At 38.2% G+C, this 25,498-nt stretch overlaps 1 protein-coding gene across 1 annotated transcript; it reads right to left on the bottom strand.

Annotated features, from left to right (window-relative positions):
- Window positions 1-22,231: 22,231 nt before the first annotated feature.
- On the bottom strand, window positions 22,232-22,897 carry LOC101028664 (U1 small nuclear ribonucleoprotein C-like). The gene is given in 2 exon segments (XM_074385849.1): window positions 22,232-22,588; window positions 22,591-22,897. Coding segments are annotated over 2 exon segments (477 nt in total). The 5' UTR covers window positions 22,877-22,897; the 3' UTR covers window positions 22,232-22,397.
- Window positions 22,898-25,498: the final 2,601 nt, after the last annotated feature.

Here is a 25,498-nt window from a genome sequence, read left to right as displayed (position 1 = left end):
AGACTTCATGTGAAAGTGGAGTGAACCGTGCTCTCAGAATGAACATTTTCCTTTAGGCCTATGAGACAATCATGATGATTTTCTGTTATTCAAACTTTTATGCTTAATGAAACATCAATTTCCTCTTCTATGCAGAAAAGGATAGCTAAATGTGAGGAACAGCCTTTGAGAACTTACTTTAAAACACAGATTATGCAGAGTTTCTTTTAAACCCTCTATCATCTTTTCTTTTTTGTGTTTATTCAGTTCTTGTCTAAGAAAAGGCTGTGCTCACTTTGTGTGTAATATTAGATATGGGAGTAGGGGAAGTTTGTAATCTACATACCAGACTGTGTGAATTTCAAGATCTATAGTTTTAGTGGTTAGTGCTTATGCAAACACTGCATTAAGTGACTTGGCAGACAAGAGTTAAGAATTTACATTGTTATGAAAATAGCAGCTCAAACAGAAAAAGCACTAATATAATCAACATTTAGCAGCTCCACTTTTTTTTAAAAAAAACTACAGCTACCTGGTGAAAAATATTGGTGATAACATATCACATTATAAGCATCATCTTTAAATGTTCTGTGATATTTCTCTGGGGTTTAAAATAGATTGGTTTTCTTAGAGAATGTCTGAAAAGGTTAAAGGCTCTCTCAGGAAAAATACTTAAACATGCAGATTGTGTTTAACAAAAAAATAAAAGCAGCACACTGCCTAGATTGAAGATGGTTAAAGGTGGATCAACACCATAACTGAATTCCAACAAATATATATATTTTAAATGGATCTAAATATCTTATGTTTAAATAAGCGTAATTGAAGATCGACTTTCAGGTAAATTAAAGAGTAGAAAACAAAAGCACCGCAACCAATTTCACAAGCACTGATACTGGCAAAGAAAATCTATGATTATTTAAGTAATTTTAGAAAGAGCAAGGAGTTTCAAAGCAGAAAAGTGGTAGCAGAAACCATACAGAAAATTATTATTATATTTGATTAAAAATTAACCATTTCTATATACCAAACACTTTCACAAACAAATGTAGGTCACAAACGAAAAATCAGCCTATAATCATGGCAAACATAAAGAAGGGCTAACATCTGGTAAATCAGTTTAAAAAATCACTGATACCTTGGGAGGAAAGGATATGGACCACTAATTCTCCTCACTCTGTATATGATAGAAATAGTATTATTTGACCTCATACACGCTCAGTTTCTTACTGGCTTTAAATAGTTCCCCACACCTACCCCAATCTGAACTACAGCTACCAGAGCGCCTTCCTCCTCACTACTGGATGGCAAAGCATCAGGCCTTTCCTCACACAGACATGAAACAAACAAACAAAGAAACAAATAAACTAAACCAATCAGAAAAACGGTTTACGAACCTGCACATACATTTATTTGATTCTTTGTTTCATGTCACATTATTAGAAGTCATTTTGTGAGTGTTTCATCTTCACAATCTTGTTTCCTTTTTTTCTTTTTTTTTAAGGACCTTTAAACATACATTGTTAGAGTTACAGGTATTGACTGATGGAAACCCATTATTTCGCTTGTAAGCATACACAGCTGGGAAGCCGGTTGCCTTTGGCCAAATAATCCACATCCTAACCTCTGGAATTGTGGAGTCTCCTCTTCCTGGTGCTATTCAGCTTCCATCTCAGTAACTTCACTATGTTTCCAGACCCTTTAATCCTACATAACTTAGCAGGCATGGATGAAAAGAAATCCATTTCCTTCATCAGATAATATTACATGCCACTCTCTGTGATGGAGCAGCCTTGACCTATCTTAAGATTGCTTGGCTTCTATTTCGTGGCAGCCTCATCCAAATAGGACTGTTATTATTTATCCCATTTTCAGCATGATTTTTTTTCTTTTGTCAGTGGAGGATCTGTTTCTAGTTTTTTTCTCTCTCTACTTCCATGAAGCCGACTTCCTTGCAATTCTCTCTACGAAGTCAATGAAAATTGCATGCTCATAGCAGTGGCTGGGGGGCAAAGAGCACCATAAGAAATCAGCAAAGAATATACAAGCACATTATCAATAACATCAGAGCGTTAATACCTTCCCTTGGCTAAGTGGTTTGCAAGAGCCTACTTAAAGTGATTATTTAAAAAAAAAATCACCATGTATAGCTTATATACACTATGCTTTCTAAAGTGATTATTTTTAATATTATAAAGATATGGACAAAGACTATATACTTTCAGAGAATATTATCAGAATAAGTTTCTTGTTGTTAAGACTCAAACTTAAATGATGTAACATTTATTTGCGTGCTTGCACTAAGAAGCTGAATATGGAATACTCAAAGAGTAACCTCAGAAGACTTGTTCGGCTCAATATAACGAGTTTCCATCAGTTATATTCCAAGTCTAACCATTCTTTCCTACGCCATATCTCTGGTAGGTAAGATTAATGATTTCCCTCACAGGATTCACGACTTAAGGCTCCCTTCAAAGTTCTTGCATTTTAGGTCCATAGCTTGGGGGTAAAAGCATGGGAACCTGGAGCCAGTCTATTTTTCTACAGATTCCCATGGAGCCAAACGGCAGAAGCCGGTACTGTCATCTACTAACTTTGTCACCAACAGCAAGTTATTTTTCTTTAGGCTCCTTTCCCTATCTTTAAAATGGAGATAATCATAGTGTCTTCCTCCTGTGACTCTAATGAGGATTCAGTGAGGGACTCTATAACCATGCACTGCAAACACGTGGTGAGTTCCTGCATGTGGTGAGGTCAATCATTATGGTAAATAACAATCTCCTTATTCTTTTTTTTTGAGACGGAGTTTCGCTCTTGTTACCCAGGCTGGAGTGCAATGGCACGATCTCGGCTCACCACAACCTCCGCCTCCTGGGTTCAGGCAATTCTTTTGCCTCAGCCTCCTGAGTAGCTGGGATTACAGGCACACGCCACCATGCCCAGCTAATTTTTGTATTTTTAGTAGAGACGGGGTTTCACCTTGTTGACCAGGACGGTCTCGATCTCTTGACCTCGTGATCCACCCGCCTCAGCCTCCCAAAGTCCTGGGATTACAGGCATGAGCCACCGCGCCCGGCCAATCTCATTATTCTTCACCCACTTTCCTACTAGAGACTTCTTTCAGGAGTTGTGTACAGTGGTGGAGGAGGAACTGTACCTTCCTGTGAATATCCAGTGTTCTAAAGTCCAAACACAATAGCAATTTCCAGTTTGATAGACCTGGCAGAAGCCTTCCAGTCTTCAGCTAAGAGTGTGGTCTCTCTCTGTTGCTGAGAATGCTGTCTGCTGGTACTGCTGTTTCCCTCAGCAGCCATACCTTGCTCTCCAGGGTAACTTACATGTTAGGGAATGGTTTTGCCTCTAAGGACCATAGTTTATGCCATTGAAAGAAATGTCAGGGCAAAGTGTTTAAGCAGCTTGTCTGAAGAAGCCTGTACCATAACAGCCAAAATTGCTGTAACTATACAACTGTAATTAGAGAGTACTCATACTGTTCTAGGCCCTTTGCTAAGTGCTTTATACATATTCTCTTAGTCATTTTCACAAACCATCTAGGTGGATATTACTATTGTTGATGTTTTATAGATGAAAAAACTAAGACAGAAAAATAAGATAATTCTGCTAAAAACAAACAGCTATTGAGTCAATGCTCAAGCCAGGAAAAGAATTTAGATATAACCTTAAAATCAAGATCATAAGGCCATACTTCATTGGTTATGTATAATGAGATTCCTATGGGTATGGTGTGTTTCTCCTCCACAATTTTCCATGAACACCAAATAGAAAGACATATATACCTGAGATGGTATTGGTTAATGACATTATTTTCAATTTCTGAAGATGTTCCTCCCAGAATTGTAGAATTTCTGGTTGTGCACCTTTCCAGTTATATTTGATTTTCCCAAAATGCCCTTCAAAGTGGCTATACTAAATTCGAATTACATTGGCCATGTTTGATAGTCAAGGGAGAAAAGAGATATCACCTGATATCTCTATATCTCCTTCTTTCCCATGAAATCTTTTTTACATCTTTGAAGCAGTGTGCGATCTTCTTTTGCCGCATGGTTGATGCTTTCATTCTCATTTCCACCTACTCCTTCTCATCTGCAGAATGTATAACAGCTAACGGCACACATACATAGAACTAATATTTCCTCCCAAAAGATAGAAAAACAAGCTAAGCTCCAAATTCATTTTCTTTCCCATAGGAATAATCAGGGTTTTATTATTATCTGCGTTAGGTGCTCTTATTAGATTACAAACTGAGAATGTAAACTTCAAGGAAATAATTTCTGGAGAAACTTTATTATATTCTCCAAATGATGTCCCAAGATATTTAATGAAACTCTTCAATGCCTTGGAAACAGTAAGAATAAAATTATATTTGAGTCATTTTTCTACCTTTTCTTCTTTCTTTTCATTTCTATGAACCTCAGGGATGAGCAGTTGCATTCTGGCCAGAGAACTTTTCTATTATTGGTGCAACCTTTTCATTTTGACTTCATCTTTTTTAAAATCCAAACACTAAGAAACAGGAGAGAAAATGTATGTATATTTTATATATATGCTTACTTTCCTTATTACATGCTGTGTATTTTACACTTTCTACTTTTACATTTTCTAGTTTCCCAACTTCATTCCACAACTGGATTTGAGGTGGCTTCTATTTAATTCTGGAGTTTAAACCTCTGCCATTATTCTTCTCTGCAGAAAATAGACGAAGAAAATAGTTCAAAAACTACACTTGTACTTGATATGTGCTGTGATTAAAATACTGTTTGATTCTCCACCTGGAGCCTGTGTGTCCTTGGAGTGACTCGGAAGTGTGCCAGGAGGAAGTACATGTACCCACTGATGATCTGGGAAGACCGCTTCAACGCTGGAGCCCAAAGCTTCCGTAAAGCAGCAAACTCAAAAGGAAGGTTGGAATCAATGGGTCCTGACGCTAGTAAGATGATTCTCCAGGTAGGCTGCTTCCCCTCCTGTTCTGTCGCTGGACAAACTCTTGCTACCAGCTTATTTTCACAACCCACCCCGTTCTCCATGCCTCCTTCCTCCTTCCTTCTTTTTTAATGCAGGTGTTTTGTTTGTTTGTTTATTTGTTTGTTTTGTTTTTTGAGATGGAGTCTCTCCCTGTTGCCCAGGCTGGAGTGCAATGGCACGAACTTTGCTCACTGCAACCTCCATCTCCTTGGTTCAAATGTTTCTCCTCCCTCAGCCTCCCTCGGGAGGAGAAACTGAGTAGCTGGGATTACAGGCATGCACCACCACACCAGGCTAATTTCTTGTGTCTTTATTAGAAATGGGATTTCCCCATTTTGGCCAGGCTGGTCTCAAACTCCTGACCTTGCAATCCTCCCACGTCGGCCTCCAAAGTGCTGGGATTACAGGCATGAGACACTGCACCCAGCTGCAGGTATCTTCTACCAGGAACCATCCTTTCCTGCTGTGGTGATGTGTAGGGTGTGCAAGTCTGTTGAGAAGGACACGTGACAAGTCAACCCTACCAAAGCTGTGGTCTGCACTATCCAGATAATATGACCAGTTAGGAAGTAAGCATACAAAAACTTCAACATTGAATACATTTTATCTTTTCCAAAAAATTTTTCTTTGGAAGATAACAGATGCTTTCAAAATATGAAGCCAGATATTGTGGAAACCTAAAGCACATTCTTGTGATTATTCTCACACAGAAAGTCAGCATCCTTCAAAGACAGAAGCAGTTTTTGGAAATAGTTAAATCCATTTAGAGTCATGCACAATGATTAAGGTGTATAATTCTGCAAGGAATCAAAAATGAGGAACTAATTCAGAGAAACAAAACTATTTTTGCACTGGGGGTATAAAATGCACATGAATGAAGATAGAGTTCTTTTCATTTTCATGGGACATGATCCAAACATTTGGGTTGTGTGTGTGCAAGTATGTGCATAAAATGAATGGGTGGAAACATGTAGATGGCTAGTATGGTCATTCAATGTTGTCTAGAGGATGTCTTAATCAGTCCCCTCCTCTTATGCTTTAGTGACATGATACAGGGATTTCTGCTCTCCAATATTGTAAGTTCCTAGAGAGAATGTTCCTCTGATTTGCCATCACTATACTCTCTTTCTGGCTCACCCCAATGCCTCATGCACCAGGGCTACTTGGTGAATATTTGTGTGAATGACCAATTAAATGACTGTGTGGTGTGCTCATGTTGTCCTGAATATGGCTCCATGCTCCTGAATATATTTCTCATTCATTACTTCTGATGACCTCAAGTGTTGATTTTTGTATTTCCCACCCTATATGTGTGTATCTACCCTGTAGGTAGGTTTCATGCCCCATGTGTGAACTGTTTGATCTCTGTGCTCTGGAGTCTACGCCCCAGAGAACATAGCAGAAGTAGCTCAGTGAACTTTCCCTGTTTTATATATTGCAACAGTTCTGAAGAAAAACAAATAGAATTTTGTAACTGACTGGATACTAGGTATAAACTTAAACATCTTAGATCTTGTAGAGCAGTTGATTTCTTCATGATTCTTTGTGTAATTAATCATGTACTACCTTAGTGTGACTATGCAACTAGGCACAAAATGCTGTCCTAACTTCATGATCAACCTGTCATTTCCCAGCCAAGGCTTTCCTGATATTCTATTCTAGAGGGCATTATAGAATAATGGGTAAATGTACGAGCTCTGAAATTAAAAAAAAAAAAAAAAAAAAAAAAAAAAAGAAGTTGTAGGTCTTAGATCTATCCCTCACTAATTAACAAGATTTTTGGAGGGGTCTAATTAAGCTTCAGTGTCTGTTCCCGAACTTGGTGTAAGAATATCTGCCTCTCAGAGATGGTCTAGGTTTGGGATAAAGTAATGCCTCTAAAAGGCATTCTTGGGTATCTGGCGCCTTATGCACTCAATAGCTCAACATATCACTTCGTTTTAATTATAACTATTTTTCTGTAAAGCAAGCAATTCAAATCTTCTCCATGATTTTCAAACTTCTCTCCTTGAGAAGACAATCTTATTGATCAAGGAAAGTGGAAGATTTTATTAAAAATTTCCATTCCCATTTCCTTAATTATTATTTTTACTCACACAAATTATTCCTCTCTCCCTCCTGTTCTCAGGGAGGAATATCTACTGGTTTCTAAGTACTTACTCTCTGAATTCCTCTCTCGCTGTCTTCCCAGAAATCTCTTCATATTGTCCTTTCTCTCTTCTTCCTGATATCATTTTAACACATGCAATGTATTTTTTGACTTAAAAGTTTTTGTTTTGATCCTTCTTTCCCCTTGATCTTGCTCTGACTTCATAGCTGAACATTTAGGTGGAGTTGCATGTGCTTGATTCTCCTCTTTCCACCTGCACCTCAGCTCATTACCTTCTGTCTCCTGTCTTATCACTGCCTTGAAGCTGCTCTTACCCATACCACTAAAGACCTTCCTGGCTACAGGAAATTGCCACTAAGTAAGAACGCCAGCTGTGGAGGCAGCTACTTGGATCTGAACACTGCCCCCAACACTTGCCAGCTCTGTCACCTTGGAAGGGTAACGAACTCTCTATACCTTAGCGTCCTGGTCCATAAAATGGGAATAAAATTACCTCCTATGTCTGTTCAGAAGATGACTGAGTGAATAAGCATAAAGTACAGCTAATGAATCAGTGACCTTTGGCCAGCCAGTTGACTGTTTTTGCAAATAAGTTTTATTGGGACACAGCAGAACTCACTCCTGTATGGATTTCCAGTGGCTTTTTCTGCACTGTAAGGGCAGAGGTGGTCAGCTGTGACAGAGATCACACTGCCCACAAAGCCCAAAATATTTGCTAGCTGGCTCTTTATGGAAAAGTCTGCTGAACCCTGGCTTGGAACAAATCTTGGCATATGATAAACCCTAAATAATGTTTGATAATATTAGAACTCAAGCTTTAATAATGCTTGTTGCACATGGCCACTTCTTTGATCTGCCATGACACCCTGATTTTTTGGCATTTTCATATCCTCCTTTACCTGATCTTCTTAGCTTCCTAAGGGATTTCGTTTCCTCTTTTCTTTCTTTTTCTATTTTCTTTTTATTTTTTTTAAGATGGGGTTTCACCATGATGGCCAGGATGGTCTTGAACTCCTGACCTCAGGTGATCCACCCACCTCGGCCTCCCAAAGTGCTAGGACTACAGGCGTGAGCCACCGCGCCCGGCCTCGTTTCCTCTTTTCTTTGAGAGATCTTAGTGTTTCTTGGATCCTCGATCACTATTGTTATCAGCTTTGTTAAGACTGTCCTTATGGAATTTGTTCAATCTCTTCCTGCCCAGTAATAACTATGCTCATGACTTTTAGAGTCTCTATGCTGAATGTTGACAGATCTCTGTCTCTAGTCCAAATCTTTCTCTTGGTCTTTAGACCTGTTTATCCAAATTAGTTTTCTCCACTTGAATTAACTAAAAATCCTTTCATATTTTATATGTCCAAAGCTTAACAAATAATATTCTTCCTTGTTCCTCAACTCACCCTGGTGAATGGCTACTGCATGCTCCATGTGCACCTCCAGCCATTTTATGACATTGCATGCAGACTGTTATTTCTAAAGCGTGACTCTACCTGCGGCATTACTATCGCTCCCCATAACTCTTAGGATAAAAATTAAAATTGCTGTAACATATATTTTTTTTTGAGACAGAGTCTCGTTCTGTCACCCAGGCTGGAGTGCAGTGGCATGATTTTGGCTCACTGCAACCTCCACCGCTTGGGTCCATTTAATTCTCCTGTCTCAGCCTCCTGGTAGCTGGGACTGCAGGTGCCTGCCACCATGACCAGCTAATTTCTGCATTTTTAGTAGAGACAGGGTTTTACCATAATGGTCAGGCTGGTCTTGAATTTCTAACCTCTGGTGATCTTCCTTCCTCAACCTCCCAAAGTACTGGGATTACAGGCAGGAAACACTGAACCCAGCCACTTTAATATTATTAATTTCTAGCATCCTTCTTTTTTGTATTCCTAGTCTCAACGAAACTTGAAAATGTCATTTTCCGTCTTGCTTCTGGAACACACACATAAATCTCCTCTGTTCTCCCTTCTACCGATAGTCTTTCTTCCACCAGCCATCCCATACATATAGCTGGACTAAAGATCTTCAAGATAGTCAATGTTCTTATTTCCTTATTAACAGAGCCCCTGAGTTTGTTTTTGGTTACAAAATGCCCAAGTTAAAACAAGACGAAATAATAAGCAAAAATTAGGGGTGGCTATATGATATATAAGGCATGTGCTTATGATTTTCATGTAAGTTTTATTTTCCTGATATGGCTGCCATGCTGCTGCTTCCTGCCTGGAATACAGAAAAAAATGCTTGGAGCTGCGACAGTCATCCCAACTCCGAGATAACTAGAGTTATAGTAAAGGTTTCCTCATAATTGCCAGTCTTACTGCCAAATTGTTCTTTGCAAGCATATTAAGAATGTTGAGTAGGAAATACTTCTATCAGGTTGGTGCAAAAGTAATTGTGTTTTTTTTGTTTTTTGTTTTTGTTTTTGTTTTTGTTTTTGTTTTTTGCCATTGAAAGCAATGGCAAAAAAGTGATTACTTCTGCTCCAACCTAATAGTAGGGAATGCTCAATAAAGGTATTGAAATATTTGCTCATTACTTTCTAAAGGATTCTGGGTTTCACATGAGAACGTCTTCCCTCAGACACACACACAGCAACAACAGTAACAACTACATGCAATAAGAAGCATGTTCTGTGTGTGTGTGTGTGTGTGTGTGTGTGTGTGAGAGAGAGAGAGAGAGAGAGAGAGAGAGAGAGAGAGATGGAGTTTTGCTCTTGTTGCTCAGGCTGGAGTACAATGCACAATCTCGGCTCACTGCAATCTCCACCTTCCAGGTTCAAGTGCTTTTCCTGCCTCAGCCTCCTGAGTAGCTGGGAGTGCAGGCATGTGCCACAAGCCCAGCCAGTTTTTATATTTTTAGTAGAGACAGGGTTGGTCCAGCTGGTCTCGAATCCCCGATATCAGGTTATCTGCCTGAATTGGCCTCCCAAAGTGCTAGAATTACAGGTGTGAGCCACCATGCCCAGCCAAGAAGCATACTCTTTTAAAGAACTGTTGGGCATCCTTATCTTGTGCCAGTTTTCAATGGGAATGCTTCCAGCTTTTGCCCATTTGGTATGATATTGGCTATGGATTTGTCATAAATAGGTCTTATTATTTAGAGGTATGTTCCATCAATACCTAGTTTATTGAGAGTTTCTATCATAAAGTGATGTTGAATTTTACCAAAGGCCTTTTCTGCATCTATGGAGATAATAATGTGGTTTTTGTCATTGGTTCTGTTTAAGTGATGGATTACATTTATTGATGTGTGTATGTTGAACCAGCCTTGTATCCCAGGGATGAAGCTGACTTGATTGTAATGGATAAGCTTTTGGATGTGCTGCTTGATTTCCTCTCTCATCACTCCTATTCAACATGGTATTGGAAGTTCTGGCCAGGACAATCAGGCAAGAGAAAAAAAATAAAGCATATTCAAATAGGAAGAGAGAAAGTCAAATTATCTGTTTGCAGAAGACATGATGCTATATTTAGAAAACCACATTGTCTTAGACCAAAAACTGCTTAAGCCTATAAACAACTTCAGCGTAGTCTCAGAATACAAAACCAATGTGCAAAAATTACAAGCATTCCTATACACCAACAATAGACAAGCAGAGACCCAAATCATGAATCAACTCTTTCCATTCGCAATTGCTACAAAGACAATAAAATAACTAGGAATACAGCTAACAAAGATTGTGAAGAAACTCTTCTAGGAGAACCACAAATCACTGTTCAAGGAAATTGGAGAGGACACAAACAGATGGAGAAAAAACATTCCATCCTCATGGATAGGAAGAATCAATATTGTGAAAATGGCCATACTGCCCAAAGTAATTTATACATTCAATGTTACTCCTGTCAAACTACCATTGACATTCTTCACAGAATTTTTTTAAAAAACTGCTTTAAATTTCACATGGAACCAAAAAAAAAAAAAAAAAAAAAACCTGTATAGCCAAGACAATCCTGAGCAAAAATAACAAAGCCGAAGGCATCATGCTATCTGACTTCAAACTATACTACAAGGCTACATAACCAAAACATCATGGTACTGGTACCAAATCAGACGTATAGACCAATGGAACAGAACAGAGACCTCAGAAATAACACCACATATCTACAGCCATCTGATCTTAGACAAACTTGACAAAAACAAACAATGGGGAAAATATTCCCTATTTAATAAATGGAGCTAGAAAAACTGGCTAGCCCCATGCAGAAACAGAAATTGGAACCCCTCCTCACACCTTATACAGAAACTAACTCAAGATGGATTAAATATTTAAATGTAAACCCCAAAACCATAAAAACTCTGGAAGAAAACCTAGGCAATGCTATTCAAGACACAGGCATGGAAAAATATTTCATGACAAAAATGTGAAACGGCAACAAAGGTCAAAATTGACAAATGGGATCTAATTAAACTAAAGAGTTTCTGCACAGCAAAAGAAACTATCATCAGAGTAAATATGCAACCTACAGAATGGAACAACATTTTTGCCATCTACCCAGCTGACAAAGGTCTAATATCCAGAATCTACAAGAACTTTAAACAAATTTACAACAACAACGACGACAAAAAAAAACACCATCAAAAAGTGGGCAAAATATATGAACAGACACTTCTCAAAGAAAACATTTATGCAGCCAACAAACATGTGAAACAAAGTTTAACATCACTGATCATTAGATAAATGCAAATCAAAACCAAAATTTGAGACCTTCTCACCCCAGTCAGAATGGGCGTTATTAATAGTCAAGAAACAATAGATGCTAGTGAGGCTATGGTGAAACAGGAACACTTTTACATTGTTGATGGGGATGTAAACTAATTAGACCATTGTGGAAAAAAGTGTGGCAATGCTCAAGAATCTAGAACCAAAAATACCATTTGACCTGGCAATCTCATTACTGCATGTATACCCAAAGGACTATACATTCTGTTATAAAGACAGATGCACACGTATATTTATTGTGCAATATTTACAATAGCAAAGACATGGAACCGATCCAAATGCCCATCAATGATAGACTGGATAAATAAAATGTGGTACATATATACCATGGAATACTATGCAGCCATAAAAAGGAATGACGTCATGTCCTTTGCAGGGAAATGGATGAAGCTGGAAGTTATCATCCTCAGCCAACTGATACAGGAACAAAAAATCAAACACAACATGTTCTCACTCATAAATGAGTTGAATAATGAGAGAACATGGACACAGAGAGGGGAATAACACACACTGGGGCCTGCCAGTGGGTAGAGGGAAAGGGGAGACAGAGCATCAGGATAAATAGTTAATGCATGTGGGGCTTAAAACCTAGATGACTGGTTGATAGTTTCAGCAAACCACTTTGACATATGTATACCTATGTAACAATCCTACGTGTTCTGCACATGTATACTGGAGCTTAAAGTAAAATAGCAAAAGAAGAACTGTTGGAACCCTCTTACCCACTATTTGCTTTTTATACTAGAGATCAGCAATTTTTAATTTCATTAGCAGATATAATGGCAATAATTGTTTTTATTAATCTTCATTTTATATACATCATATTAAATTATTGCAGCAATCTTATACAGCAGGTATTGTTACATCCATTTGACAGATGAAGAGACTGAGACCAAAATAAATAAAATCACATGTCCCAGTGTGTTTAATTTGTAACTACCAGAATTAGGATTTAAACACACACTGAAAACTTCTGCTCCTGAAATCCGTGGTATTAAGCACGTGCCTTCATTGATTTCCAAGCTTGTCACAGAACACATTGGCAAGCCTAGGTATTATCTTACTTTGCATTTGCCTTACCTTCAATCCTCATGCTGTAAACACTGTTTTTCTAAATGTTACATTTTTTACTTCTGGGTCTAGCACATATGTGGTAAATAAAAACCTACTGATTCATTTGTTCTAGAGCAAGAGTATCACATCCACCACTCTTTGTACCTACCCCAATATGAGTGGAACATGGTCTGGTATTATAAAACACTTGTATTCATTGGCTTTTGGCAACACCTCTAAATCACTCCCTCTCTCTTGCATTCTGTTCAGCTTGTAGATACTGCTTTGCTTTTTTTTTTTTTTTTTTTTTTTTTTTCTTTTCTTGGCTGAATCAACATGTGAACCTCATTTTGCAGGATTTGTTAAAAATATAATTAAAATGTTGTAGAAAGGTTTCGGCCAAATTGGCCTGGATCCTAGAACCCACTCTAAGCAAAACCTCAAGGAATATACGTTCATAGAAAAGGTTTGCTCTCTGGGATTCCCTCCCACTTGCGTTAACCTGATATTTTGCTTATTCTGCTATGAAATTCCTCAGAGGAGTGAAACAGTAGCTTGCCTCATTAAGACTCATCATTTACAAGATGTTGACAAATGTTGGCATTTATCCTGTTAACATAATAAATGTGAGAAAAAATGACCATTTGGCATAGATAGTTCCATGCAAAATGCAAGCATGGTTAAGAATGAGGATGATTTGTTATGTCTAAGCAGCATCACTCAGTGCTACATATTGGGGTAAATATGTTTTGGAAATAATAATTATTTCTTCTTTGCCCCATAAATATGATTTTTCTTTTTTTGTCAGTGGGCAACCAGGGTAGTTCAAGATATAATCAAAAGTAGAACTCAAGAAAACATCTATATAAATCTTGTTTGTTTATTTTTTTCACTTTAATAAACTTTTGAATTTTTCACCCTTTTGGAACCAAGCTTTTATTTTTGCTGAATGTTTTAATGCTTGATTATACTTTTCATACCATATGTGGTTATCTGACACTTGCACATTTTTATTATGCTTCAATGTTATAGACCTTTAATTTTAAAGCAAAATAAGAGACAGAAAAATAAGTATGAAAAAAAACTTACAAGAACTATTTTTTAATAGAAAGGATTTAATCTGTATTAATGAAAACATGTTGAGAATTTCATTTATATAGATTTAAGAAATTTGAATTTGACAACAAGCTTCTAGGGTTGTGTATAAGCTTGTACACACATACACACACACCTATTAGGAAAGAGAAAAGTAGCCCCTGACCTCCAGAAGCTGGCCTAGCACTCAAAGCCAGCCTTCAGTGTTCGGTGGAATAAGATTTCAGAAAACATCAACATGAGACAAGACTGTTCCATGATGGATTAGTACAAACACAAGATAACTGCAGCATCATGGTTGAACACAGACAATATCATAAACATTGTCTAACCCACAATAATGACCAAACATCCCCTTAACCTGGCTTTTATGAATGACTACTGCTTCTTGAGTAATTAAGTGCACCTTTACCTTTATTTAGTTTTCCCTCTTTCTACAAAAGATTTGTTAAGACACCCAATCACAGAATTACTCTGGCTTTCTGACAGCACCCAATCCACACCCAAGCCCCACTTGCTGGCACACATCCCAGTGTCACCTAATCTGAACTTGAATTCTCTCTTAAAAAAAAAAAAAAAAAAAAAAAAAAAAAACAACTCTAAGTTCAGGGGTACATGTGCAGGTTTGTTATACTGGTAAACTTGTGTCATGGTGGCTTGTTGTACAGATTATTTCATCACCTAGGTATTAAGCCTAGTACCTATTAGTTGTTTTTCTGATCTTCTGTCTCCTCTGAAAGGCCCCAGTGTCTATTTTTCCCCTCTATGTATTCATGTATTCTCATCATTTAGCTCCCCAAACCACTGCTGCAAGAAATCAGAGATGACACAAACAAATGGAAAAACATTCCAAACTCATGGATAGGAAGAATCAGTATTGATAAAATGGCCATACTACCAAAAGCAATTTATAGATTCAATGACATTCCCATTAAACTACCATTGGCATATTACCCTTTTCCAATACCTCCACTACTGAGACATCTCATGGTTTCATGTAGTGTGCATTTCTCTCTCTTCCATGAGTAGTATATACCAAATTGTCAAATGTAGGTAGATGTTCTCTTGGTCATCTTAGATTGGAGTGCATTAATAATACATAAATGATAATATAATCATGTTATTTAGAAACACAGGCTATAAGAACCACTTTAAAATTAAAAGTATATATTTGAAAATGTTCCTTCCCCCAAATTTCTTGTCTGTTTTTATAATTCTTCAATGAGGCAAGTATTGATATAATAGTTTAACATACAGATTATGATGAAAACAGTTAAGGAACTTAGTAGTTTACATTTATAAGTCGCAAAGTTTCAGTGTGAATCCAGGTTTTCTGACTCCTCCCTCTAGCCTTCATCTTAACAAACAGAAATTCATCAAGCACTGTCCAGTTACTTAAAGCTTGCTGAATATTATCCATTTAGATGTCTACATTTCCAACAGATTAGATAGAAACTCCCACAAGGCAGGGGCTAAGTCCAATGGATTTGTATTTGACTATTCCTAAGGCACTCATAAGGTACCCAATAACTTTTTGTGGAAGTCAACCAAGGAATGAGTCAGAGATGGAAGTTATTCCTACGGACAAAAGGAGCAAAGTTCTGTGCGATCTAGAAAACCAGATTCTTCTTAAGTTCAGATCAGAAAGCAATTGTATTAGCAAATTTGTCTGTCCTAGTAACTATTCAAAGACAGAATCATTGCTTCGGTGGGGGAACTTGAACCAATTAGAAAGGGTTCCATTCACAATGTGAAATTCCAATGCCAGTCAGGTGGGCTACCAAAACCGAAGGTTTGAAACGGGGGTGCGATGGTGACTCACACAAAATCTTCTAAAATCTGACTTCTCAGATGTAAGAAAATGAAGCAAATTCAAAAATATAGGAAAATCAGTACTAGAAATTAGGGGAGAGGTGTAATCCAAATGCATGGCACATTTGAAAATGCCTGTTAGACTGAGGGGGTGAGGTTAAAAAAAGACATGAGAGCAACTTGTCATTTACCTCCCTGTTAAAATAACAACCCTAATGAAAAATACACAGAGGGTGCTTGGGACCCCGGGCACATAGCTTAGTTTAGAGGGGCAAGGATGGAAGAGAAAGCACATTTTAGGATAAACAAGGAAATGTCCACACATAAATATTGGTGATATCTCTGATACAGTGATCAGAATGTTAAGGGCACAGATGTCATCAAGATAATGTATCAATGTAGAATTACTGTTAAGATATCTTAGGGAAAATATACTTACTCTATGATTATCAGTATTTAAATATACAAACAGGTAAGAACAACATAAATTGACATAATAATAGTCCTCAGATTTGGGTGATGGTAATATAAGAAAATTATGCAACAAGCATGACACAAGTTAAAATATCACAAAAATCCTATGAATAATTCCAGTCCAGGCATTACTGCCTTCCCTTAAAATGTAACCTCTAACCCAACTCCTGCCTGCCAGAGGTAGCGTTAGCCACAGAGAGTGAGCTGGAGGCAGAGTAGTGTCTGGGTTCACTGGGGCTGCTGCTTTGACTTCACCGGACCTTGCCTTCCTCTCCCCTCTTCACTTTGCTTGGGCCTCTCCATGCTTTGACTTAGAGCAGCTCTGTCAACCCATGTCTTTTCTTCCTGCCCACCTCTGTCTTCTGGCGTGCACACAGCTTGTCTCTTCTGTGAAGCTAAGGTAGCTGTCCGTTGGCTCATCCTTGGAAAGCTGTTCGGGGAAGGACTGCTTCTCTCTTTCTAATCCTGGATTCTTCCCTTTCCACATTCATTCCAGCAGGTTGGGATAAAGCCAGTTGCATTAGAAAAGAAATGAGATTGCCTGTTGGTGTCAAATATGGAGTAATTGCATCACTTTTTAAAAGATGTGCAAATTTCATTGAGATAGACATATCACCTAAATATAAATATATAAGTCATTTCATGGTACTATTTCAAGAAGTTCTTAAATTTATAACATTTTCAAAATTGAGATAATCTCACAGTACCTGAATATTATTACAATTCAAATTTTAAAAAATTGACATACACCTTTGGATATACTAAAGAATATACAGAAAATCATGAACAGAAAGAGATATAAAAGGATTTTTTAACTACTAATGTCCCTTATAATAAAACATGTGACAAATTAAAATATAGTCATTGTATATAAATATTTGATTTCTAATTTAAATAATATTTGATCTAAAAATTTGAGGAAACATAGCAATAGGCCTAATATTGTTTAGCTGGGATCCCATTCAAATCTCATCTTGAATTGTAGTTCCCATAATCCCCATGTGTCATGGGAGGGACCCAATGGGAGGTAATTTAATTATAGGGTGGCTACTCTCATGCTGTTCTTGTGATGACGAGTGAGTTCTCATGAAACAGATGAAACAATCTTTAAATAAATCTGAACAGGTAATACACAGGTGCTTTCCCCCTTTGCTGGGCACTTCTTCTTCCTGCCACCATGCAAGAAAGGATGCGTTTGCTTCCCCTTCTGCCTTGATTGTAAGTTCCTTGAGGCCTCCCCAGCCACATGGAACTGTGAGTCAATTAAATCTATTTTCTTTATAAATTACCCAGTCTCTGCCAGTTCTTTATAGCAACATAAGAATGAATTAAGGCCCTTTCAATGTTTATCTCACAGAATTTTAGCATGCCTAGGGTTAGATTGTAAAAAGATTCCAATACCATCACCGTTTAAATGATGTTACTATTGTCCGGGATGTATACAAGTTTTGTCAATAATACTTTTACTTGACAGCCACATTTGTAATTTATTCTCAAATATAATTGGTGATGCAATAAATTAGAAGCAAAAAAATAATGCTTACTCATCGAATCATGTTATATACAACAGGAATTTAGAAGAAATGGAAGAGTTACTTGATCTAGGCTTTTTGTGGTGTCCAAATGCACTAATCTTATGGTGCTTTCAGCCACTCCAGCAGGCTGATACAAAGACCCACAATACTGATAATCATTGTGAGTAATGAATTCATTTATGCATTCAGTGTTATATTTCCCTGGCAAGTATTTGGGTATACTTGCCCACTGCAAGGTACATTGATAGGTGTTGTCGGCAGATCAAAAAAATGTATAGGTCCTGTTCTCAAAGACTAAATGATGCGACTTTCAGGAAGCAGATCATTGGCATGCTTATAGTAAGCATTCATGGCTCAGTCCATGAAGGTCCAAGGCATGTGGAAATTTTTACTCTCTCCAAGGATAAATTTGGGTCTTTTGATGGCAGAGTGGAGCTAGAAGCCAGTCACTTAGCAAGGGCCTGAGCTGATTAGACCATTAGTTGCTATTATTCTCCTCAAGATCACATCTTCTTTCATTAAAGTCATCCGAGGACACCATTCAATAAACTTAATAAGAAATATGAGGCCTGGTGTGGTGGCCCATGCTTGTAATTCCAGCAGTTGGAGAGGGCAAGGTGGGTAGATCATCTGAGGTCAGAAGTTCAAGACCTGCTTGGCCAACATGATGAAACACTGTCTCCACTAGAAATACAAAAATTAGCCAGGTGTGGTGCTGCGTGCTTGTAATCCCAGTAACTTGGGATGCTGAGGCAGGATAATTGCTGGAACTGGGGAGGTGGAGGCTGTTGCAGTGAGCAGAGGTTGTGCTATTGCACTCCAGCCTGGGTGACAGAGCAAGGCTTCGTCTGAATAAGAAAGAGAAAGAAAGAAAAGAAAGAAAGAATGAAAGAAAGAAAGGAAAGAAAGAGAGAGAGAGAAAAGAAAGAAAAGAACGAAGAAAGAAAGAAAGAAGAAGGGAAGAGAAAGATATAAGGAAAGAAAGAAAGAAAGGAAAGAAAGAAAGAAAAAGAGAAAGAAAAAGAAAAAGAAAGAAAAAGAAAGAAAGGAAGGAGGGAGGGAGAAAGGGAGGAAGTCTAAATTGTGGCATTCTCAACAACATGAGGTAGTTGGGCTTTATGAGGGCTCGTCTGTTATGGAGGAGGCCCAGGGGCTTCCAAATATTCCAAGGTGACCCTATGAGGTTAGCTGTCTTCAGACCTGGAGTCTCTCTCTTAGCTGCCGAATGAGGAAAACTGACTCCACAGATCATCTGCTGCCTCAAAAACTGGCCATTGCATTTCACATCCTTGCCCTTCTGGTGATGTTCTGGAAGTATGTTGTTTGGCTATCCTGAAGAGACCTCTAGGATTCAGGGTCTACATGGCTAACCACAGAGTTGACCAAAACCAATGGCTCCCTAGTAATGGATCCAGGCTCCCTAGTCACTTTCCCTTCCAAGAGTTCTAGGCTTCTTTCATTTTCTTAGCTGCTACTGAAGGCATCAGTGCTTTGGGCTTTTAGGTCTGGATTTTCTGGCATAAACAGTCACTCACAGGAGAGTCTGTCAAGTTAATATAAATTGTTGTCAATCTGTTTATTCAGAGGGAATATGAACAAAATTTTGTGGCAGAGTAAGCTTTACTTCTCTTTATTCTAGAAAGGGCCCATTTGAACAGGAGATAGAAGTTTGAGGGAGTTCTCACCTCAGCAAATATTTTCACTGGCATTTCTATGGGGAGTATATAAAAACAAATTTCAAAACACTTTTTATATTATTTTGAACGTGTTTAAGTGCAGTTTCATTGGAAATTAATATTTCTGGAACTCTAGCTTTGAGTACTGTCATCAAAGTTTAACCCAAAGGATTTTAGAGAGCTGTGGCTAGAATAATCCATTTATATCCATGAGAATAAATCTTCAAAAATAATTTAGCTTCTGATTGAATCTTTCTTCTGTGAATTTGTCTCAGGATGAATTTGAGTTTTATTTTGGAAAACAATCTTTAAATAAATCTGAACAGGTAATATAAAATGATAGAAAGTACATTTCTGATAGCAATAGGGAATGTACAGTTTCTCATCCTCAAGAAATACAGGCCTTAGATTTGCACTGGAGAAATGCTCTAGTTTCAGAGGTCAGGTGTTTATGGAAATTGACACCTGAATATTTGCAAATTTGAAGCCTTGCAGAATAAAGTCACTTTATTTGTATAATCTGATATAAATTCCTATTTTCTTTCATGCTTTTGTTTGCATTCAGGAGACTGCCACCTTCAAATAAAAGACCAGTTACAGTATTAGATTGTCTGATGTAACTCTTACATAGGAAAAATTGACAACCATGGTTTCAGAAAGTTCATTTTCTGCCTTTAACCATAGAGAACAAGGCACCCTCCTGTAATCAAATATACACAAACATTTAGCATCAGGTCTTTACACTATTTCCAGCATTAATGCTACTGCATATTCTCAGGTGAAGTTCATTTTGTGAGTAAAATGAAGGCATATTGGAAATAAGAACTTGCATGATGATAGGAATTGTAAAATTGTCATAGTACAGCATCCCTCCTGCTCTAACATAATATTTTGTAAAAATTTGATTACTAATAAAGTAAAATCCAGAAAAAAAAAGTCTAGGTTTTCTGTTGACTGGCATACTTGTCGACCTCTTTGGTGACCGAAATTTGAACAAGGCTGGATTCTAATGGCTTAGTATGTTGCCCATTAAATATAAGAAAATCCAGTTAATTAATTAGCCCTTAGTGTCAAATGAGTTTTTTTAAGCCTGAGAGATGAAGGGAATGTGGGATTTGTGGTGACTTGAGAGTGAACATTAATGATGTTGAACCCAGAGTGACTGTTAATATGGGCCACCTTGCAGCTGGGAATGCAGTGACAGAGGGTGGGCAGGAGCAGGAACAAGTCCTCACAGAAAGAGATAAGAGTTCACTTACCGCAAATGCTGCTGAAGTCTCGTTTTCCTTCATCTTCAACTATATTCTATTGTGTTCCATTGTTTCCCCAGCTATATTTAAAAAGTAGCAGGACAATCATTTAATGTTAACATAAGCAAGCAATATGCCCATGTCAGTCTTTGCTTAATCAGAACTTAGATTAATCATGGCCCATTCCAGATGTAAAAGAGGTATGCCTTTTCTATACAGTCCTAGGTCATAAGAAAGACTAATTTCTTAGTGAATTTACTAATTGACTATATTTACAACCTTGGCGAGTTTACTAATTCTTTAGTACAATCATAAGAAGCATAACGGGGTAATGAATTTGGAACATGATTTATTCAGATTTCTGTTCCAGTTATCACAAAAGAAAGCATGCTTCACTATTGGGGAAATACTCGATTTGTGTTTTAGGAGCTGACTTAATGGGGGGGAATAAGGTATTTTAGTTCCAATTATCGTTCTCACCTTTTACTTTTTATGACCTTTATGTTATTCCTTTAAAGTGACATAGGTGAAAATTCAGCAAGCATATTAGATGCTTATTCATGTTTTTATGTTAATCTTTGTTGTGCAATTTTCTCCTGAATTTATTTTTTAAATATAGAGTATTGAGCAAGATGTTTCTGATATTTCAGCATCAGGTTAAAAACTATTCTACTTACCAGAGCTCCTAGATTTAAGTCAGCCCCAATGTCCCCTCAGAATGCCAGCTTCATAAAGACAGTGATATTTATCTACTTTTTCTCCTGCTGTTTCCCTACATGTACCTGCATCAGTACCTGCTGCATAGACCACTGATGACATGGTTTTTCATGAAGAATCAACTCATTCTCTCAATTTGCCACAACTCGGAACCTGCAATCATTGTTATTTTTCTGGTAATAATTAGTAAAGTAGCCTCAGTCCATTACAGAACTTGAAATAAGTTGTAAAAGGCATTTATTCCTATCTAACCCTCTTTTGAAAACACTAACCCACCGGACGCGGTGGCTCTCGCCTGTCATCCTTGCACTTTGGGAGGCCTGGGTGGCCTGATCACAAGGTCAGGAGATCGAGACCATCCTGGCCAACATGGTGAAACCCCATCTCTACTAAAATACTAGAAAATTAGCCGGGTGTGGTGGTGCACACCTGTTGTCCCAGCTACTTGAGAGGCTGAGGCAGAGGAATCGCTTGAACCCAGGAGGTGGAGATTGCAGTAAGCCAAGATCACGTGACTGCACTCCTGCCTGGTGACAGAGCCAGACTCTGTCTCAAAACAAAACAAACATAACAAAACAAAACAACACAAAACACCAGCGCCTACCATTATTACAAGGGCCAATTAAAAATACTCAACATATTCCAATCTAGAAGTGAATTGTCTAGATTCAGCAATCTGTTAATGACAATTGAGCAAAGTTAACTTTTAAAGTTTTCCTGAAGTAGATACAGATAACATGTATCACAAAAGAGGTGAATTATTTATTTATTTATTTATAAACTAAAAGAGTTGACAACTTTATTTTTACATTTCCCAATACAAATAAAAACTGCATCTTTTTTGCCTCACCTCTCCCCTCCAAAACTATTCTCTTTGATCAGACAGGGGAGCAAGTCTTCCTTATGCTGTTTAGAAAACCCAGCATCACAGCAGCATGATCTCCTGGTGAAGCAGAACAGGTAATATAAAACTGATAGAATGAGGCCTCCCCTCTATCCTTATCTATCTGGTAGAGTCATTCCAGGCCGAGTGAGCACCATCATGGGACGGGCAGGAGGTCTTATCATTGGGGGCTCAGGCATCATTGGCATATGGCCTCCCATGGGTGGCCTCATTCCAGGAGCAGGTCCCACTGGCATCATTCCAGGAGGAGGAGGGCCCATTGCTGGCATCATAGGAGGGCCCCCATATGGGGTGCTGGCATCATACCAGGGCAAGGAGGACCCAGAAGACTTGGGGGAGGTGGTATCATCGCCCCTGCAGGAGGAGGAGCAGAGAATGGAGTAGGAGTTATCTTTCCTTGTTGAAATGCAGCTGTTGTTTTGTCTACCAGTCTCTGAGCCTGCTCTTCCATCCATTTCTGATAGTAGTCTTTCACATTCTCTTTGTGTTTCCTACCACTGCAGTGTGTCTTTCTCACAGATGGAGAGTCATGGGTGAGGTATGTATTGCGGTAGTCACAATAAAACTTAGGCATGTTGCTCCGCAAGCCATTGGCCACTCCCAAAAGAGGTGAATTCTTAAGGGATGTCAAGTGAAGTCAAGATATCTAAATCAAGTTATTTTACACAGCTCTTAATTATGTTCAGAAGAGTAGCTGCTTCTTGGCTCACAGAAGACATCAGCTCCTTCAAACAGGTGTAGCTGGGCTAGGATAGTACACTTAGCAAGACCCCTCAGTTCTCCCTGTGGCCACATAAGGGAGACTTTAGAGATTTCCTAGATGTCTCTAAAACATTACTCCCTTTTTGAGGGATTTCCTGAAATATCATTGATGACACTTAAGCCTAAAAACTAATCCCTTGTTAAAATATAGATATCCATGGGAAGGATGACATTTTAAGCTGTTCCTGTCATTTTTATTTCATTGCAGGAATTGGCTAAAATCAGGTTTTGAGTGAGGGAATTAAAGCAGAGATAACAAAGCCTTCAGACACTCAACAGAGAAAAGTGTCACCTTCTAAGGACCCAGGCTTTCTATGTCAGGCCTGTAGTCGAGTTGGCATGAGCTCTGTCCTGGGACTCAGTCCTGGAACATACAATCTAATTACCTGATTAGATGAGGTTGAAAGCCTTCGCAAACACTAAGTGAGTTCTCATTATTTTTTCATTTTAAAATGGTGTTAAGAAGTGTCGGTTCTTATCCTTCACCCACTTTTTGATGGGTTTGTTTGTTTTTTTTCTTGTAAATTTGTTTTAGTTCTTTGTAGATTCTGGATGGTAGCCCTTTGGTAGATGGGTAGATTGCAAAAAATTTTTCCCATTCTGTTGGTTGTTGGTTCACTCTAATGCGTGTTTCTTTTGCTGTACAGAAGCTCTAGAATTTAATTAGATCCCACTTGTCTATTTGGGCTTTTGTCACCAATGCTTTTGGTGTTTTAGTCATGAAGTCCTTGCCTATACCTATGTCCTGGATGATATTGTTCAGGTTTTCTTCTGGGGTTTTATGGTGTTAGGTCTTATGTTTAAATCTTTAATCCATCTGGAGTTAATTTTTGTATAAGATGTAAGTAAGGGGTCCAGTTTCAGCTTTCTACATATGGCTAGCCAGTTTTCCAAATACCATTTGTTAAATGGGAATCCTTTCCCCATTTCCTGTTTTTGTCAAGTTTGTCAAAGATCAGATGGTTAGGAACAGACACTCTTCAAAAGAGGACATTTATGAGGCCCACAAACATATGAAAAAATGCTCATCATCACGGGTCATTAGAGAAATGCAAAGCAAAACCACACTGAGATACCATTTCACACCAGTTAGAATGGCGATCACTAAAAAACCCTGGAGACAACAGATGCTGGAGAGGATGTGGAGAAATAGGAACACTTTTACACTGTTGGTTGGAGTGTAAATTAGCTCAACCATTATGGAAGACAGTGTGGTGATTCCTCAAGGACCTAGAAATAGAAATACCATTTGAACCAGCAATCCCATTACTGGGTATATACCCAGAGGATTATAAATTATTCTGTTATGAAGACACATCCACACATATGTTCATTGTGAGACTGTTTACAATAGCAAAGACCTGGAACCAAATCAAATACCCATCAATGATAGACTGGATAAAGAAAATGTGGCACATACACACCATGAAATACTATGCAGTCATAAAAAAGGATGAGTTCATGTCCTTTGCAGGGACATGAATAAATCTGGAAACCATCCTTCTCAGCAAACTGACACAAGAACAGAAAACCAAATACCGCATGTTTTCAATCATAGGTGGGTGTTGAACAATGAGAACACATGGACATAGGGAGGGGAACACCACACACTTGGTCAGTTGGAGGGTCAGCGAGCTAGGGGAGGGATAGTGGAGGGTGGGGAGATTGAGGAGGGATAACATTGGGATAACCTAATGTAGATGATGAGGGGATGGAGGCAGCAAACCACCATGGCATATGTATACCTATGTAACAATCCTGCAAGATCTGCCCATGTATCACATAACTTAAAGTATAATAATTTTTAAAAAATGGTGTTGGGGGATCATGGCCTTTGTGGCAATGTGGATGAACCCAGTGGATCTTAAACTAAGTGAAATAAGCCAGGGACAGAAAGAAAAGTATTGTTTAATCACACTTAAAGTGAAATAAAATGTATGTATATACAGTAATAGAGTAGAATGGTGAATGGTGGTTACCAGGGGTGGGAGGAGTGGGAAGACCTAGGGAGATACAGGTCAAGTGGGACACACTTGTAGTTGTTTATGATAAATAAGTTTAGGAATCAAATGTACAGCAGGAGGACTACAGTTCGTATATTGTATTGTATGTTGAAAATTTCCTAAGGAAGTAATTTTAGGTGTTCTTGCTGTAAACATGTGCATGTGTACACAGAGGTAATTAGGGAAGGTGGGGGAAGGTGGCAAACTTGTTAGATTGCCACCTACCTTTAGTGAACATTTCAATGTGGCTACCTACGTCAACCCAACTTGTTGTATACCTCACATTTATGCAATTAAAAACATGGTTTTCAGTGAAGTGAAAACGTTAGGGAAAAAGTGAAACTATTCGTAAACCATATTTAACCTCAGTAGGTGAGCATCTGAAATCCCCTCAACCTTCTTCCTTTTTCTCTTTCTCCTACACTCTGCCC

This window comes from Saimiri boliviensis, chromosome 1, assembly GCF_048565385.1.
Source record: "Saimiri boliviensis isolate mSaiBol1 chromosome 1, mSaiBol1.pri, whole genome shotgun sequence".
Classification (NCBI taxonomy): Eukaryota; Metazoa; Chordata; class Mammalia; order Primates; family Cebidae; genus Saimiri; species Saimiri boliviensis.
The sequence above is the reverse complement of the archived record's forward strand: the minus strand, read 5'-3'. Positions and strand labels throughout refer to the sequence as shown.